Raw genomic sequence first — 18,189 nt, forward strand, 5'->3', positions numbered from 1 at the left:
GAACATAAGACTTCTTACTTCATTTTAATCTCATTAAAACAACTTTGTTAAGGGAGTTAAAATGAAGTTGACGTAGCCTCATAACGAAGTTGATGTAACATCACAATGGGCTAACCAATACGTTTTGTCGAGGGAGTAGTGTTAGGCTACATTAACTTCATTTTAATCTCATTAAAATAACTTTGAGCCTATCATAACTATTGGTCCAAGGTTTGTTGAATCCGTAGCATATAATACTTCCACTGTTTAAGTGAAACAAATGAGAATTTATGGAACTACTAAAGGATGCATAGCACTCTCCTATGGACTATATAGTCATCTTAGGTCTTAAGATGATTATGAACCTTTTGATTTGATCAAACACGAACCTTGTGTTGGCCCTTTGGTCTAGGAAGGTGTGGACCATTATTTTCTAGGACCATGACAAGTGGCACCTTGAAGAAGGTCCAGAATGCCCGTAGTTTATGAAGCGTAGTCCGACATCCTTAGTTCGGCAAGTTAGGCTTTAGCCCATTGAAGATAATACTTGTCTCCCAAGTAAGGAAATCCTAATTCAAGTCAAATTAGGATATTTTGGGGTTAGGCAACGTAATCATAATCCTAGAAGAATTGGACATCTCCTAAATCATATCCCAATTTAATGGAGACTACTTTTCCTATAAGGATTCTCAGGATCTCTATAAATACTTTAGCATGGGCATTTTTCAGGAGACTTCTCTAGGACTCTCAAATGGTTCTTCATCTTCTCTAGAAGACTATAACACAAATATTTCCTCACCACGCCACCGTCTACACGTAGACACGTTCATGGATAACTATCTTATTAACACCCCTCCATAGTCTATTCGTCAATGATGGTTCATGATGTATTGCTTATCACACCATTCTTTCTGAGAACTACACCCGCGATTTGATTCTCCTTCTGGAGATACGTAGGCAGTCGAAGTCAACCACCCCCCCCAATCAACCTCATTCTCCCCTCGCCGGAGATCACAAACAATTCCAATTGGATTTCACCTGCGTCTGCGGATGTGCGTCAATTTAGTTCCAACAATTGGTGCTTTCATTGAACTGATAAAAATACCGAATCCGAAAAATAGTGAATTATTCGATGTGGGAATTGGTATCCGTATCCCGTTTGTTCGGTAATCGCGTAACGAACAGGTAAATATCTTAATATAATTTTTGATATAGTCAAATTAATAATAGCCATTGGATTGCATCTCAACTGTTTGTGTAATACTCAATTCTCCCTTTCACCTCACTTTCTTAGACTCTCTCACCTTAGTACCTCAGTCTCCCAACTTTCTGTCGACCATCGAAGCTCTCTCGACTCATCTCATCTCTGCCCTGTCCAAGTCTCCGACTTCACCACACTCCACACTTTTGAACCTGTCCAGTGCAGTCAAGACTTAGAGGCACGCATCTTTGACTCTCTCCCTTAGGCCTGGCCAACGGGTCATGTCTGTCGTGTTCATGTCGTTTTCGTGTAACACATGTTATCTTAATGGGTCGTGTTGTGTCACACCCGTTATCTTAATGAGTCCTTAACAGGTCGGGTCACTTTACCCAACAGGTAAAGTGACCCGACCCGTTATGACCAGTTACGAAATTTTTTTTTTCCTTAAATTTGCACATACCACACATTGCCACATAAATATTACTTCAAAACATTAAAACACATTGTCGTTTAAGTACTACAGTACATCTACACTCGAAAATAAGTGGCTAATAAAAAAATAATACATTCACTACTAATCTATTACAAATATTAAATGTGCAAGGATATGCAAAATGAGAAAGTTTTTGTTTTCAAGGTTGTGAAGTCTTTCTCAAAAGTTTAAACCTCAATTTACAAAATCCTCGATTTACATTGATCATCATGAAATTGTATTGGAACTTTGGCTTGATCTCAGCCGATCCAATGGTCATCAAATTTTTAAATTTAATTTAATAATATATATAATTATATTATATAATTATTATAGTTTTTAGGGGTATAAAATTGTTAAATTAATATATATAATTATTATAGTTTATTCATACTTTTATTAAGTATAACATAAGATTTTATGATATCCACTAGTGTAAATATTTTAAATTGAAGATCGAATTCATTCTTTGTTTTCATATAGGGTCAAGGAGTGTAGCTGTACAAAATTATCAAAATCGGAGTTAAAATAACCATTAAATCGTGATTTTTCATTTTATAACCGTCAAAAAGTTTTGTCTCGTTACTTGATCTTTGAATGTTTTTTTTTTTTTTGCAATTTTTGGCGTATGCGATCTCGAATTATATAAAAAAATGTTTGACGGTTGGATCGTTGAAACTAGTTTTGTAGAATGCTTGTATCTCATCAAAACAATAGATTCGCTAACACTTAAAAGTTTATTCATACTTTCATTAAGTATAACATATGATTTTTTTGTATCCACTAGTGTAAATATTTTAAATTGAAGATCGAATTCATTCATTGTATTCATATAGGGTCAAGGAATGTAGTTGCAAAAAAATTATCAAAATCGGAGTTAAAATGACCGTTAAATCGTGATTTTTCTGTTTATAACCGTAAAAAAGTTTTGCCATGTTCCTTGATCTCTGAATGTTTGTTTTGTGCAATTTTTCGCGTATGCGATCTCAAAGTATATACAAACATGTTTGACGGTTGGATCATTGAAACTAGTTTCGTAGAATGAGTATCCCATCAAAACAATAGATTCACTAATACTTAAGAGTTTATTCATACTTTCATTAAGTATAACATAAGATTTTGTGGTATCCACTAGTGTAAATATTTTAAATTGAAGATCGAATTCATTCATCGTATTCATATAGGGTCAAGGAGTGTAGCTGTAAAAAATCATCAAAATCGGAGTTAAAATAACCGTTAAATCATGATTTTTCATTTATAACCATCGAAAAGTTTTATCCCGTTACTTTATCTCTGAATGTTTGTTTTTTGCAATTTTTGGTGTATGTGATCTCGAAGTATATACAAACATGTTTGACGGTTGGATCATTGAAACTAGTTTTGTAGAATGAGTATCCCATCAAAACAATAGATAGTTTATTCATATTTTCATTAAGTATAACATAAGATTTTGTAGTATCCACTAGTGTAAATATTTTAAATTGAAGATCGAATTCATTCATTGTATTCATATAGGGTCAAGGAGTGTAGTTGTAAAAAATCATCACAATCGGAGTTAAAATAACCGTTAAATCGTGATTTTTCGTTATAACCGTCGAAAAGTTTTGTCCCATTACTTTATCTCTGAATGCTTGTTTTTTGCAATTTTTGGCGTATGCGATCTCGAAGTATATACAAACATGTTTGACGATTGGATCATTGAAACTAGTTTCGTAGAATGAGTATCCCATCAAAATAATAAATTCACTAATACTTAAGAGTTTATTCATACTTTCATTAAGTATAACATAAGATTTTGTGGTATCCACTAGTGTAAATATTTTAAATTGAATATCGAATTCTTTCATTGTATTCATATAGGATTAAGGAGTGTAGATATAAAAAATAATCAAAATTGGAGTTAAAATAACCGTTAAATCGTGATTTTTCGTTTTATAACCATCGAAAAGTTTTGGTCGGTTACTTGATCTATGAATGTTTGTTTTTTGCGATTTTTTGCTGATATGATCTCAAAGCATATACAAACAAATTTAACGGTTGGATCGTTGAAATTAGTTTTGTATAATTTGTATCCCATCAAGTTCAATGGTGTGTGTGTATATATATATGTATATATTTATTAAGTAGATTTAAATCTATTTATTTTGTACGTATAATTGACCGGTACACGGAGTAGTACATCACGTGTCATTATAAAAATAGTGGGATATGTCATATGTGTGATAAAAAGTTAATAACTTAAAAAAAAAAAAAATTCTCACCACTTTTATTAATTTTCATTTTCCCCTCTTTTTTTTGTTTCATTTTCAGCTTTTCTTATAATTTTCATTTTTCCTACCTTCTTTTTCTTCAAAGGGCAGCAGCCTACCCATCTTTCCCTCTCTTTTTTTGTTTCATTTTCAGCTTTTCTTATAATTTTCATTTTCCCTCCCTTTTTCTTCAAAGGGTACGGCAGGAATGGAATGGAATTATGAAATCAATGGATGCATATTAATTAATAATTATTATAGTTTTTATAAAATTAAATTTAAAATTTAATATATATATATATATATAATTATTATAGTTAATATTTTGGGGGTATAATTATTATAGTATATATAATTATTATAATTATTATAGTTAATGTATATATATATATATATATATATATATATATTATAGTTTTTAGGGGTATAAAATTGTTAAATTAATATATATATATATATATATATATATATATATATATATATATAATTATAGTATTTTTTTAGGGTTATAAAATTATAAAATTATAAAATTAATATAATGCTTATCGTGTATCGTGTTACCCACGTGTATACCCGAATCAACCCATTATCTTAACAGGTGCTTATCGGATTACCTGATAACGACCTGATTCGTTATCGTGTCAACCCAAACACATGTTAATTTCGTATCGTATCGTGTCGGGTTATCGGGTCGTGTCAGAAATTGCTAGGCCTACTCTCCCTCTCAACCCTGTCTATTTCCTTTATCCTCTAAGGCGTAACTCTGGACCACCCATTTCTCTATCAACTCGCCACCGACCACAATCCTCTTTGCTCCATCTCCAGTGTTCAAGCCATTAAGGTAAGCAATTCCATATTTATAAGACGAAGTAGGGATTTACAATTTAGGGCTTTTGAATTAGGGTCGAATTAAGGATTGCATCAGAATTTGGGATTTGGGATTGTTCATCTGTGTTTATTTGCTTATTGTGTTATTGGGTTGCTCTTAATCTTGACAAAATTGGTTTTGCAATGATCTATGAATTATTGAAAATTTTCAAATTTACTAGGTCATGCTTTCTAGTTCGATTTCGATCATTACCGAATTTCGGAAAAACCGAAATTTCGATTAGACCGAATCAGCCTAGTCAAAACTGTTTCATAAAAATTTATCAAACACAATAAAGCACTTTTACAACTATAGTTTACCAAGCAGTTCTTTATTTCACAACTTGTTTTCACAACACAACAAAAGCAGTTTTTTTTCAGAACACATCAATGCCAAACTAAACCCTAAAAATATTGACACACATAGCTCCAAAAAAAAAAATATGTAACAGGAACGAATCAACCTCAACTCACAGGTCTTAACTATTTATAACCCGAACAAGGAGGATTACAATATCATAATATGCATCAACAAATCAAAACATTGGTGTACTTACAGTTTTACAGTGTCTATCTGCATTGAGTCACGTTGTAATGTTTGATGAAAAGCACAAACATGCATGATAACATCAAATTAATAAAGGTATCTAGAAGGTGAAACCAGGGCGACCCAACTCGAACTGTACTGACAAAAGGGCTTTTTACCTGGGTAGGGTTTCCGGGGCATCCAACTTCCACTTCTGTATCGCGTCTTTATTGCAAACTGCTTTAGAGAGACAGCCCCCAAACTGTTGCAGCTTTCCTCAAACATAATACACTTTTAAAACAAATTCCACCCCAAGCGCGTGACAAATGTATACGGTTTTTCAAATTTACAGTGGACCAGAAATTGAGAGAGGCTGCTGCTAATACTGTACTCTCTCATCATTATTAAAATGCAGGCTTTCAATACCCTTGAGAGTGGATTCTAAGTTCTTTGCGTTTGAAATGTTTCTTCCTGAAGATGTACGGTTGTTCTCTGAAGGCACAACCGGTGAACTTCTTTGGCCACTAGAAATTTTACCTAGTGTTCCGGGGCTTAATTCTGTGGTTTGAGGGCGAGAGGGATCAGCGTCACTGCCAACAAGCACAGCATCCCGACTGCTAGACACTGCAGCCCTCCTCGATGATCCACTTGACCGCATGAAATTAGAACTTGATAACTGCATGACCCATGTAAAATGAATGGAATCAATTAATCCAAAACTGTACAAACCCAAATAACAATGAATAAAATGAAATATCTGTAGAACTGAGAGAATATTGTCAAATTAGTTAATCGAAAATAACCAAGCGGGATGAAAGTTTAATGAATCAAGATTTAAACAGAAACGCGTTACCATTGCATCTTTAGAAAGAGATCGATCATTTGCAGCAGGACTTTTTTGCCTAGAAATGTTTCCAGAATTTAGAATCGGTCCAGAGTTTCTCCTACGAGAAGGATCTGACAATGACCAACCGGTTGGTCTACCTTCCTCACCACCTGCAAAAAGTTAAGAACAAAACGTGAATAAATAACAGTTGAGGTACTTGAAAAGAAAGACAAACAAATACTAGAATAAAATATAACAAGAAACACTTCAAGGAGATTGGGAGAACACTTATAACAGCCATATAAAGTAACCCGAATGATGCAGCAAAACAAGTATGTCACTGCACTTTCAAGGTACTAAACTAGGTAAACAGGGAGACATGAAACAGAGTTTTGGCATCCAAATGAATTGCTGCTATGTAGAAAATGAAATGAATGGCATAATTACCAGATTGTCTTTCGGCATTTGCCACAGTCGGAGGCAAGCCAGAGCTCGGACCAGCATTAGGACCCTATTCAATATAAAGTAATGTCAGATTAATGTATGCACTAAAATGCACTGAAAATGTACCATTACAGCACTTACAAGAGGCCGAGTAGGAGGTGTGGCAATCTGTGACTGCTGATATTTCAAGATAGTCCAATCAAAGACGTAATCAAACTGAAAACCTGAAGAAAGAAGACAACCATGTCAGTAGGCATGGTTAACGACCTAACATCAATAGAGTTGCTGCAACCTATCAAAGAACAATTTCAAACCTTCCCGAATAAAAAGATCACGAAAGAGTCTCTTCAGATAAGCATAATCTGGTTTATCATCAAACCTCAGAGACCTACAGTAATGGAAGTATGACGCAAACTCTGTGGGATACCCACGGCATAATGCCTACGAAAGAATTAAGAGAAAAACCAGTGAATATTCCCTAACGAATAAAATTCTATACCATCTTATGTCTTTATAAAAAATATATATTAACAAAGAATTGTAATCATTATATTTCAGCTTACCTCGATAGAAGTTGACACTTTTTTTTCACTGATCTTCTCATACTTCTGCTTTTTCGTTCCCGCTTTCAGTCCTTGCCAAGGAAGACTTAAGAAGGAGAACAAATGGTCATAAAACAATAGAACATGCAAATATATACACACACATATGACAATGGCAGGCACAATAATTACCTTCCTCGTAGAAAGTACATGAGCACATATCCAAGTGATTCTAAATCATCCCTGCGGCTTTGTTCTATGCAGCATAAAATTAACACGATCAGACTAACATGATAGGCAGAAGAAGAAGGGAAAAAGCTACGGAAGAGGGAGAGAGAGAGAGCTTACCAATGCCAAGGTGGGTATTCATGCTTGCATATCTTGCAGTACCAGTCAAATTCTTATTTTCTCTGCAGTTAAATAATTACCAAATCAACTTTAGTTTACCACTTCATATATGTTATCTTCGTATCTATTACAAGCATACTTTATTTTTTCACAGAAACACCTAACATAAAAAGGCTAAGAAAGACATGAATTGTCAACAGTATTGAACTGGGGCAGTTCCCAAAATGAAAAGACGAATTGATCACAATATAGAGAATAAATTGCATGCAAGCAATATCGTGTGGTTTTCTTCCCAAATCATTTATTTGTGGTCTAGATACTGACCAACTCCTTCCCTCCTTCCCTTTGGATGGTTAAAACAAACACCAGAAACCAAAAGAAAGTAATATTATAAGTCCCCTAAAATATGATTAGTCAACGACTACCATTATTTAAAAGGGAACTTTAACGAAATACCACCATTTTACACAAAAAACTCAATCCTGGTACTATTCACTTTACTCTTTATTTTGTCCTTGTCGTTAAAACTCAAAGTTTTCAAGCCTTTTTCATAATTTTTCCTTATTTAAAATGCTTAACTAAACTTCGGTACTCTAGCCCAGAGTCACTAGACAAAATTAAATGACATTAGCACACAGTCCCTACACCTAGTTTATTATATCTAATGGTGCTATCCATACATCCCTTATCAGTATATGGACAGCTATCTCTCGAGCACAAGTTTAGGCTCGGCCTCAATGGGAAAATAAGAGCACCTAACAATGTATCTTCAGACCAAGAACTCTTCAAAATGATAATCCACTGATGTTACAACGGACATCTATTGCAACAAGAGTTAAAAACAGACACAACAAAGAGCAACCACTTAAAGAATAGGGTAGAAATCTTGATACACATTTTACTTTTAAAAATAGGAACAAGAACAGAAGTAAAAGCATTTCATATTTGAGGCCAGCTATGTAACTAAGTAATATAAACCAAGAATCAATTATTAAATAATCCAAACAAACCAACCTATAAGGAATATGCTGATGAGTCGAAGTGTCTCTATACTTCTTAGCGAGACCGAAGTCAATGATGTAAATCTACATGAAAGAACAGATTTTTAATGCATTTATATATAAAAAAACGCATAATCAAAACCAAAGTTTCAGAGTGAGTCACAGAACAAGGAAAAAAACAAATTTAAATAGAAAGTTCCAAAAACCTGATTTGCTCGTCGACCCAAGCCCATTAGGAAATTGTCTGGTTTGATATCACGATGTAGAAATGACTTGGAATGAACAAACTCCACTCGATTGATCTGACACAAGTTCCAAGACTCAGATGAACAAACTGCAAGGAAGATTAGATTCTAGAAGAAAATGCATCTGTGAAAAGAATCCTACCATTTGATCTGCAAGCATGAGAACAGTCTTAAGAGACAATTTCCTACTGCAAAAGTTGAACAAATCTTCAAGACTAGGTCCCAGTAAATCCATCACAAGAACATTGTAGTCTCCTTCAGTGCCAAACCATCTCACGTTTGGAACTCCAGCTGCGAAAATTGTATATAGTAGCCAGTTCAGAAAGATACATGCCAGACCTTGCAAAATATTGAAAAGCAACACTGATAGTGGTAAAGGCCATTACTTCCTCCCTGTAGTATTTTATACAGCTTTGATTCATACAACAATTGCGGATGCTTTGTTTTGACATTTTCCTGAGAAAAAGAAGTACAATGAAATTTAAGCAAATTAAACGTATAAATTGGCAAATTCATCCAAATATGCACACACACACAAAACGATGATCATAACCAGATTTCTAACATTTATCCTCACAACACAGTTCAAGGAATCAAACGGCAGCAGTCTAAGCATCAATGAGAAACACTACATTCACAAAGACTTGCTAAATAAAAGAAATAAATTCAAACATAACTATTGTCATGCATAGAAGGCACTGAAAGCATTTGAAAGTCAGGTTCACTAGGGCCACATCACTGTAGACTAGCAACGACCCAGAATCGTCAAAAGTTACAGTGTAGATACTCCAAGATCTACCAAGCGAACAGGAATTGACGCCAAAGTATCAAACAAACTACTCCACTTGCGTCACCCAACACAGTGAACCAACATGCCCAAACAACACTCAACCATATAAATCACATTCTGCTTTTTCAAATTTTCATTTTCCAGTATCACCCAATTTCAACCACCCACAACGTGGGAGATGGATTACTTCAAATGCAAAGAACATAAAGGATACTAGGTTCAGTTTCAACCGTGAATGCCATGCCTCAATTGAAATCCCCTTCTCGCATTTACTAAAGCGATACACAGTTGAAGAGCCCCCAAAGTCTCAATTACGCATTCAAACCGGCCCAAATTTCCATTTCTACAGCACTCATCCTAAAATAGCCTATTTCTACACGGCATGATCATCAGCTAGCAATGATATAAATACATAATTGATCATAGTTTGGAGGTCAATTCGGCAAAAAGATTATTAATACAGCATAAATATCCAAGAAAAACTAATAATTTCTTAATGCTGCATAAAAACATTTAATTCCAAGAAAATGTGTGAATTAAAACAGAACTTACGAGCTTAATCGCAACCTCCTCATTTGTCTGAATATTAGTACCTGAAAATAAAAACCCAAACAAAAAATATTAATAAATAAGTAAATTTGAAAGAATCAAAAATCAAAAACACCAAGAAGGTGAAGAAAATAACCTAGGTAGATCTCTCCGAACGATCCGCTACCGATCTTCCGGCCAAGTCGAAACCTTCCACCGACCCGCGGCTCCATTGCCATCCCCAAAACGCAAAACGATCACACAGAGAAACCCTAGCCCTAAATCAAAACCCTAAAAAATCCCTAAAAAGAAAGGAGGATTTGGGGGTCGGACGAGGCCTTGACCAAACCTTAGTCCTTGGAGAGGAGTTAGATGGATAAAAACAGCTGCTTGAAGGAAAGTTGAGAAGTGGGTGGGGGCAGGGATGCGTAGGGATACAAGTGGAAAGTCGGATGACTTTATCTCTCTACAAAGTCTAGGGTTAGAGTGAGAGAGAGAAAAGAAGACGACCATGAGAGAATACGTTATGACATTGTAAACTCTTCCATCCAACCGAAAAGTAGTTGGCTGCTAAAAAAATTGAACAGAAATTTCAACACAAAATTGTTTGTTGCTAATTTATAAAATTTTGTAGTTATTTTTAAAACCGCTTATATTATAAATCACTCTACAAATATCTAATTTCCAATAAATCAATTAAAACCAACCATCAAATTGTATAAAAACAAATTGACAAAATTGGTAAAAGTATTACGAACCGTCTATGTATAATAGATTAACTAAATGACCTTAGTTTTAATATACTTTTTGCAAAGATGATATTTACAAAGTGGTTCATAATATGAACTGTTCTAATCATAAACGCAAAGCTCTGTAATCCGAACATGAAGAGTTGTGAGTAGAAGTTCCTACTCGTTATTGAGTAACCAAGCATTGTTTCATCCAATCACAGCAATACTTTTTTCCTACAGCCTTGATATGACGTGCTTCCCTTCTTTTCTTTTTCAGGCAATCAACTGCCAGACGACGTCGTCTTTGTTGCTTTGAGAAACTAATAGCCACTTTGAGTGAAGGAATATATACTTAGAATAGGCATAGGTTTGACAATTTCTTAAAAGACATGTTAATTCGACACGAAATATAACATATTTTTTGTCAACATGTTAACGGGTTAGGTTGTTATTTGACCACCCGTTAAAAACCAATTAACGGATTGAGTCACTTCCCTAAAGATAACACCCAAAGGATCAACGTGAAGGAAGATGCCAGTCATCGAATGTCCTCACTGATGGGTCTAAGTCTCCAAAGAACACCACAATGTCCCTGAATCGCATTGATAACAAGTTTGATTCACCCTCCATATAAATCTGAAGGGGGCCCTTTTGTTTTGCACACTTGAAGAGCTTCTCTCAAAGCCATAGCTTCCGTCACATGGATAGTAACTTCACCAAGGTTCAAAGCATCAATAATGATAGGCTGGCCCTTATCGTCTCTTATCACAAAACATGCTGCCACATTATTCCTTACCACGGATTCATCAAAGTAATCTTCACAAAACGGGCTCGGGTGGTACCACTATATCACCTCATTAGGCTTGACAGTCTTCTTTCTTGACATCCTTAGCATTATTGATACGCTGAAGAAATCCACACCTACAGTAGCAAAGAGCAATAGAACGAGCAGGGCTAGGCTTCACAGTTCAGAGAATTAACTTGTTTCGGTCATTCCAAATTTGCCAACAGATTATAAAAGCTTTGATAAGAGGAGAGAGTTCAGTAGCTTCAGAGTTCGGCAGTGATTCTCAGTGGCAGAGCCAAGACTTTTCAAGGAGGAGGGTGGACCTTAATAATCCTAAAAATTATAGAGGCAACACGTGGACTTTTGCCCAAGAAAGACAAGATTACTCCCAATAAATAGGCAGGTTCCTCAAATATTCCCATGCGCAATTCACACCCCTGAAGGTCCTAACAGCTGAATACGACTGCCCACAGCTCATTTGCTCTTGGCAAGGAAAAGTCAAAACATTAAAGATAATGATTAATTACCCAAATCCTATATTTAATACATTCCCAATTGAAGATTAACCTCATTCAAGTAAGTAATCCTTATTTAATTCAATTAAGGATAATTACTTCATTATCTCAATATATTATTTCCTATTTAATATCTTGACAATATTTCTCCATAAACCTTGGCCAATAGGATGCCGTCATGTGTAAGGTAAAACCCTAACACTAATAAACCCAAATCCTGGCTTTCATATACTTTTTGTGTGAAAAAAATGGTTACGTGGAAGCTCATCGAAGATATTATGTTGTGTGCATGCTGGGTTCATACTACTCATGACCCAATTACGGGTAATGAGATAAAATTGCGAGAAATGTGGAGTAGAATTACGGAAGCGTTTTGCGCTATACATGGAAAAGACGCCAGAAGTAGTCAAGGTCTTCAAGGGGGAAAAAACTCAACACATCCTTTACTTGTTGGAAAAATGCTATCTCGATTGCTTCCGGTAATTTGCGTAGTGGGACAAGTTTAGTGGATCAAGTGACAATATTTTAATTTATTTACATGTATTCCACCCACATCAATATTTTAATTTATTTATTTGTGTTACACCCACATTTTAATATTGTATTATCCCACATTTTGTAGACACTACAAGAACAAGCATTGTACAATTCGAAGAACCACAACAAATCATTCAACAAATGAGAATGTTGGGAAATTGTCAAAAATTGTCCCAGATATAGAATTGTGCCAACAAGTCCAAAAGTTGTCATGCACGAAGTCCCTCTACACAATTCGCCAGAACAAGACACAGCCGCATGGGAAGAGAAGTGCCGGAAGGGACACCCGAAGAAGTGCCGAAGACCTAGGCAACTCGTCGGTCCCTAAGGCCTTAAGGTAAAAAGGCGGCAAAGAAAAAAAATGAGTTCTTCCAAAAATGACCACACAAAATATATGGATGAACTTGCTCGCCAAGGTGAACTGAACAAGGCACAGGAAGCGGCTAGAAATGAGGAAAAGGCTACGATTGTGAAATCCCATTCTTGAATTTCACTGTTATATTATACGTATTGATATTATTGAGATTTTATATTTTTCAGGAAATTAATTATTTAAAATCCGTAAACCATTCGAGGTCACAAATTATGTTGTTGAATAGATATCGAGATCACGAACGTATAGGCGAAAATCGTTTGTGAATCCGGATTATAACAGTATAATTACGGACGTTTCAAGTTGTGTTGTTAAAAAAAAATGAAAGGAGAAGAAAAAGTCACGGCAGTGGCTAAAAGAAAAGACGGAAAGAAAAATAGCCACGGGGGTGGCATGAGAATAGAAAAGGGGAAGAAGGGAAAAAGAAAAAGGAAGGAAAGCTTCATTCCCGTCGGTCCTAGCACCCGCATACCCAACCCAACAAATTCCGGCAAATTTCGCCATTTCTTCCATCAAATCATCACCATACAACACCTGCAACCTTTTCCTCAACCCTCCCTCTTCCATCTTCGCCCAAATTCGTGGGTTTTTAAGTCAAAATCACCAAGAACAATGCCTGAGCATCGGAGGCGTTCAAAGTCGATTTCACCCTTCAGGAAGGAGAATCGAAGCTCATCCATTCTAGGGTTCCGACGGGTATGAACCAAATTGGAGCCTTTCCGGGCCAAATTGGATTTGGCTGCAGACATTTTCCAACTCGTCTGTAAGTGAGGTCCAACTTTGTTGAAGTAGAACAAGCTACTTCCAAGAGGGGGTTTGATTTAAATCCTTACTTCTTGGGTTTATGTTGTTTTGTAGTATTATTTGATCAATGATCAATGTTTCATATCAGATGCATCCCAAAATTTCTTGGTTATGACGTCTGACTTGATGAAAGAAAGATGTGTTATCTGCTTCTGAATGGGGTTTGGTTGTTCTTGGTTTATGTTTTCATCTCCCATACTTAGAGAGCTTTTGAAATGTCGACCATTATTTGGGCAATATTCTGTGCAGATGAATTTTAAATCTAGGTTGGATATGGAGTCTCACTTGTTCAAGGAGGAAGCATTGCTTTTAAGGTGGTTTTCCTTATCTTTTAAATGTCTATTCTTAGATGTTGTATCTAATCTTGCGCCATGAGTTGAGCATTGTTTCTGTATGCAGACATTCTATCCTTCATCCGTATATGGAAAGCGGAGGAAAGAGAGCAATTTTGGATAGGGGGTTTGAGCGGTTCTTGCTTTTTGATATAATATTATCTTCTTTAATACCTGTCACTTGTCATGTTTAATTCGAAAGGAAGATGAAATAACCAAATGAGTTATACCTTGTTGAGTTTGGAACTTTTTGTAAAGGCTTTATTTTCCGGGCAATAGAGGGATTATTGTCACGTCCCGATCCTAACATACGTTGAAAATCGACACGTGACAAGGAAAATAATGTTCGTTGAATACAGTATTGTTGAGTTTAGATTGTTATTAGTTATCTTGCGGGCCAAGGATTAGTTACTTGCCCATTAAGTATTTGTTTTAGTCTAGGGTTTGTTTTAGAGTTTTAGTCTAGGGTTTAGTCTTTCTCTAAATAAAGGACTTTTTGTATTTGGTAATAATAATCAGTCAATAAAACAATGCTTTGCCGTAGGTTGTTCTACTTGGTATCAAGAGCAGGTTGTTTAGACCTGTCTCCCGCCATCAGCCTAACTAATTCCTAAAATCGTTTGCCTACCACCCTGCACTGCTACACATGTATCCCGCACCGTTTTCGCATATGAATCCATCTCCACTGTCGTGAATACATACCTACATACCTACACTGTTTCCGCACTGCAACAGTTCACGTTTTGCACCAGAGTTTCTGCACCGCACCAGAGTTTCTGACCGTCCCCTGCACCCTGCACGTTTTTGCATCAGAGTTTTGCACCGCTTGAATTCGTAGATGACGCCCTACTGCACTGTCATCAATCTGCAACAGTTCAAGATTATTATTGTTACGGCATAACCATATCAGATTGTTATTCTCTGATTGTATCAGGTATTTTTTCTTAGTGTTGTCATTGTAGATATGTCATCTGCAAAGGATGATTCCTTACAAGCTATTGGTGTGAAATTAAACGGAAATAATTATGTGTATTGGGCGTATGTGATGAAGAATTTTTTTATTGGAAAAGGACTGTGGGGCTATGTTTCTGGAATGGTTTCCATTCCGAATAACCCCAAGGATGAAAAATATGTTGAATTGTTTGCTGCTTGGGATATGAATAATTCAAAGATTATTACTTGGATTAATAATTCTGTTGATTTGACTATTGCAATGCAACTCGCTAAGTTCTCAACATCTAAGGAAGTTTGGGATCACTTAGCAAAGTTGTATACCAAGGCCAATTTTGCTAAGAGGTATCAATTAGAAATGGAGATTCGTGCAATCCAGTAGAATGATAAGAGTATTCAAGATTTTTACAATGAAATGACCAATCTTTGGGATCAACTTGCATTGACTGAACCTAAAGAACTTGGCAGTGTAGAGTTCTATTGTCAATATAGAGAAGAACAACGTCTTGTTCAGTTTCTGATGCCTCTTCGAGATGAGTTCGAGACTCTCCGTAGCTCCATTCTTCATCGAACTCCTCTTCCATCTGTTGATTCTGTTCTTAGTGAGTTACAAGCCGAAGAAGTCCGTGTGCAGTCGCATAGGCTCTCTTCATCTTTGTCAAACACTTCAGCATTGGCTGCAGCAAGATCTCGTATCAGAACTGGAGTTGCTATAGATGAGTGTTCTTATTGTAAAGGGAAAGGGCATTGGAAATCCCAATGTCCGAAGCGATCTCGGCAACATGAATTTCCACAGAAGTCACCACTTGGAGCAGCAGCAGCTTATGTTTTGCATATTGCAACTAATTCAGAATCTGAATCTAGGAAAGATGATTGGACATGGGAGCTTGAAATCAGCATCGGCATCGGCATGGCATCGGCATCGGCATCGACATCGGCATCGGCTTTAGCATTGGAATTTGGAGTCTTGCATCCACATCTACTTTGGCAAACTCATGTCTGTGTTCTGCCATGAGTTTGACGGGGGTGTTGAGTTTAAATTGTTATTAGTTATCTTGCGGGCCAAAGATTAGTTACTTGCCCATTAAGTATTTGTTTTAGTCTAGGGTTTGTTTTAGAGTTTTAGTCTAGGGTTTACTCTTTCTCTATATAAAGGACTTTTTGTATTTGGTAATAATAATCAATCAATAAAACAATGCTTTGCCGTAGGTTGTTCTACTGGTATAAGTTACAGAATGAAATACTTTAACTGATAACCCAAATTAATGTGAAGGTGGCTAAGTTCTCCATAAAATATTTACAATTATGTACATCCCAAAAAAAAAAAAAGCATAATCTTTGCTTTACTAAGAACAAGTATGAGGTGCTCAAAAGGAAGTCCCAAAAGATAAAGTACAAGAGTGAAACAAGGGTAACCTAACACTCCAAGTCTCTGATAACTGCACTGCTACCCCCACCTACAAACTTCTCGGAGTCTACTCAAACCTATCACCTATACGATCAGTGCCTACACCATCGGAATGGTGCACCAGGCAAATAACAACCTGGATAAGTTACGAAGCTTATGAGATTGACAATAATATCAAGTATGTGAGGATAATCCTAATGCCAACCAGCAATCACAGTTTACATATCTTGAATATAAATCATTCATAAGAATTCAATACAAACTTTTGCAAACCCCGAATGAGTCACCCAGACATCCAACGGTTTATCTGAAACCAATCACAACATCTCACAACCATCTTCTCATACAACACAATGAAAAGTAGAGTTAAAGCAACACAGTTTGGCCGAAGCCTACACCTTTGAAGCCATCTCAATTCAAATTCAATAAATCCCAAAGTGAGTAAGATTTCGGACCTTCACTCAACGGAATCGCAAAAGATGAGGGATTCTGGACCATCTCTCAACGGAATCCAAGTGGATACGATTCCAGACCGTCACTCAACAGAATCGCTAAGTACAATACATAACAATAACTACATGAAACCCAAGTTAGATACAATTCCGGAACATCACTCAACGGAATCGCAGAATAAAGGGATTCCGGACCATCTCTCAATGGAATCCGAGTGGATACGATTTCGGACCACCACTCAACAGAATTGCAAAAGACCAACAACTAGAATGTACAACGGTGCAAAGAAATGAGACAAGCATAGGTTACTTAATTTACAAAAACTCAACAAAGGGAAATTAGGCACAATTACTAAATTTAGAACCAATCACTGAAGCGGAAGCTGAAACAATATTGAAGCAACAAATCCCCATCATAATGGTTAACGGTCATTACTAGTCCTCACATTAATCTCAACATGCCAATCATACACATCAAACCACATTTCCCATATACATGCTACACTGCATTTCATAAACATAAATTGATGTCGAAGTATTGGAATAACAATTCAATAGAACATATTCATAAAACCAATTCATATCCACACAAGATCATAATTATGACAACCCGATAATTACCAATATCACATATATTAAAGTCACTCACCTGGAGTCCGTGTTAATGTACCCTAGCACGATAGTCAAGGCATCACGTTCTATCACCGCCTAACAAAGCACAAGTCTACATTTAGATTTCCTTCGATAATTCACATACTTAAAAATTCTCATATGTCTCCCACAACAACATTTAATGAGGAATCGAACCGTCATTCTAATGTAGGGTCCATGATCTTACATCATTTGCTTCGTAAAATCCAATCACTAGATTTTCACTTATAAGTCCCTAAGGTCCTAAAACAATATCTACAATAGTATAATAAAATCTTGTCTCAATTCAATGATAAGACTGTCAATTGTTAGAATAATCAAGTGGCAGACCTTATCGATAATATATACAATCAACAACATTTTCATAAATCGAATGTCACATATCGAAAAATTCGACTTTTTCCAAAAATTCTCAAATTTTACAAGATTGAAGATTTCAACAAGTAGAGTAAACTTTATACCTGTGGCCGAGTCCAATTTGGCCAGGAAGGACCTCAAATTGGCTCGCACCCAACGAAACCCTAAGGTGGGTATTCTTCAATTCGGCTTCCTTGGTGTTCCAACGCCCCAACCACCAGTTGGGTCTTGTTCTTGGGTCCAAGGGAAGTTGATTAAGGGTAATGGTGAATG

At 36.0% G+C, this 18,189-nt stretch overlaps 1 protein-coding gene and 1 long non-coding RNA gene across 2 annotated transcripts; both read right to left on the reverse strand.

Moving 5' to 3' along the window:
- Positions 1-5,227: 5,227 nt before the first annotated feature.
- On the reverse strand, positions 5,228-10,493 carry LOC126583433 (casein kinase 1-like protein 2). Its single transcript, XM_050247782.1, has 14 exons — positions 10,176-10,493; positions 10,043-10,083; positions 9,087-9,156; positions 8,843-8,991; positions 8,662-8,757; positions 8,469-8,539; positions 7,455-7,516; positions 7,299-7,362; positions 7,128-7,212; positions 6,879-7,005; positions 6,706-6,788; positions 6,568-6,631; positions 6,148-6,290; positions 5,228-5,970 (listed from the first exon to the last, which is right to left on the reverse strand). Exons 1-14 carry the CDS (start codon positions 10,255-10,257, stop codon positions 5,674-5,676), a joined length of 1,434 nt encoding a protein of 477 aa, XP_050103739.1. The 5' UTR covers positions 10,258-10,493; the 3' UTR covers positions 5,228-5,673.
- A 5,781-nt stretch (positions 10,494-16,274) lies between these two features.
- On the reverse strand, positions 16,275-17,619 carry LOC126583439 (uncharacterized). Its single transcript, XR_007609746.1, has 2 exons — positions 17,558-17,619; positions 16,275-16,555 (listed from the first exon to the last, which is right to left on the reverse strand). It is a non-coding gene; the product is annotated as an uncharacterized LOC126583439 (long non-coding RNA).
- Between the last annotated feature and the right edge of the window lie 570 nt (positions 17,620-18,189).

Source organism: Malus sylvestris, chromosome 9, assembly GCF_916048215.2.
Source record: "Malus sylvestris chromosome 9, drMalSylv7.2, whole genome shotgun sequence".
NCBI lineage: Eukaryota > Viridiplantae > Streptophyta > Magnoliopsida > Rosales > Rosaceae > Malus > Malus sylvestris.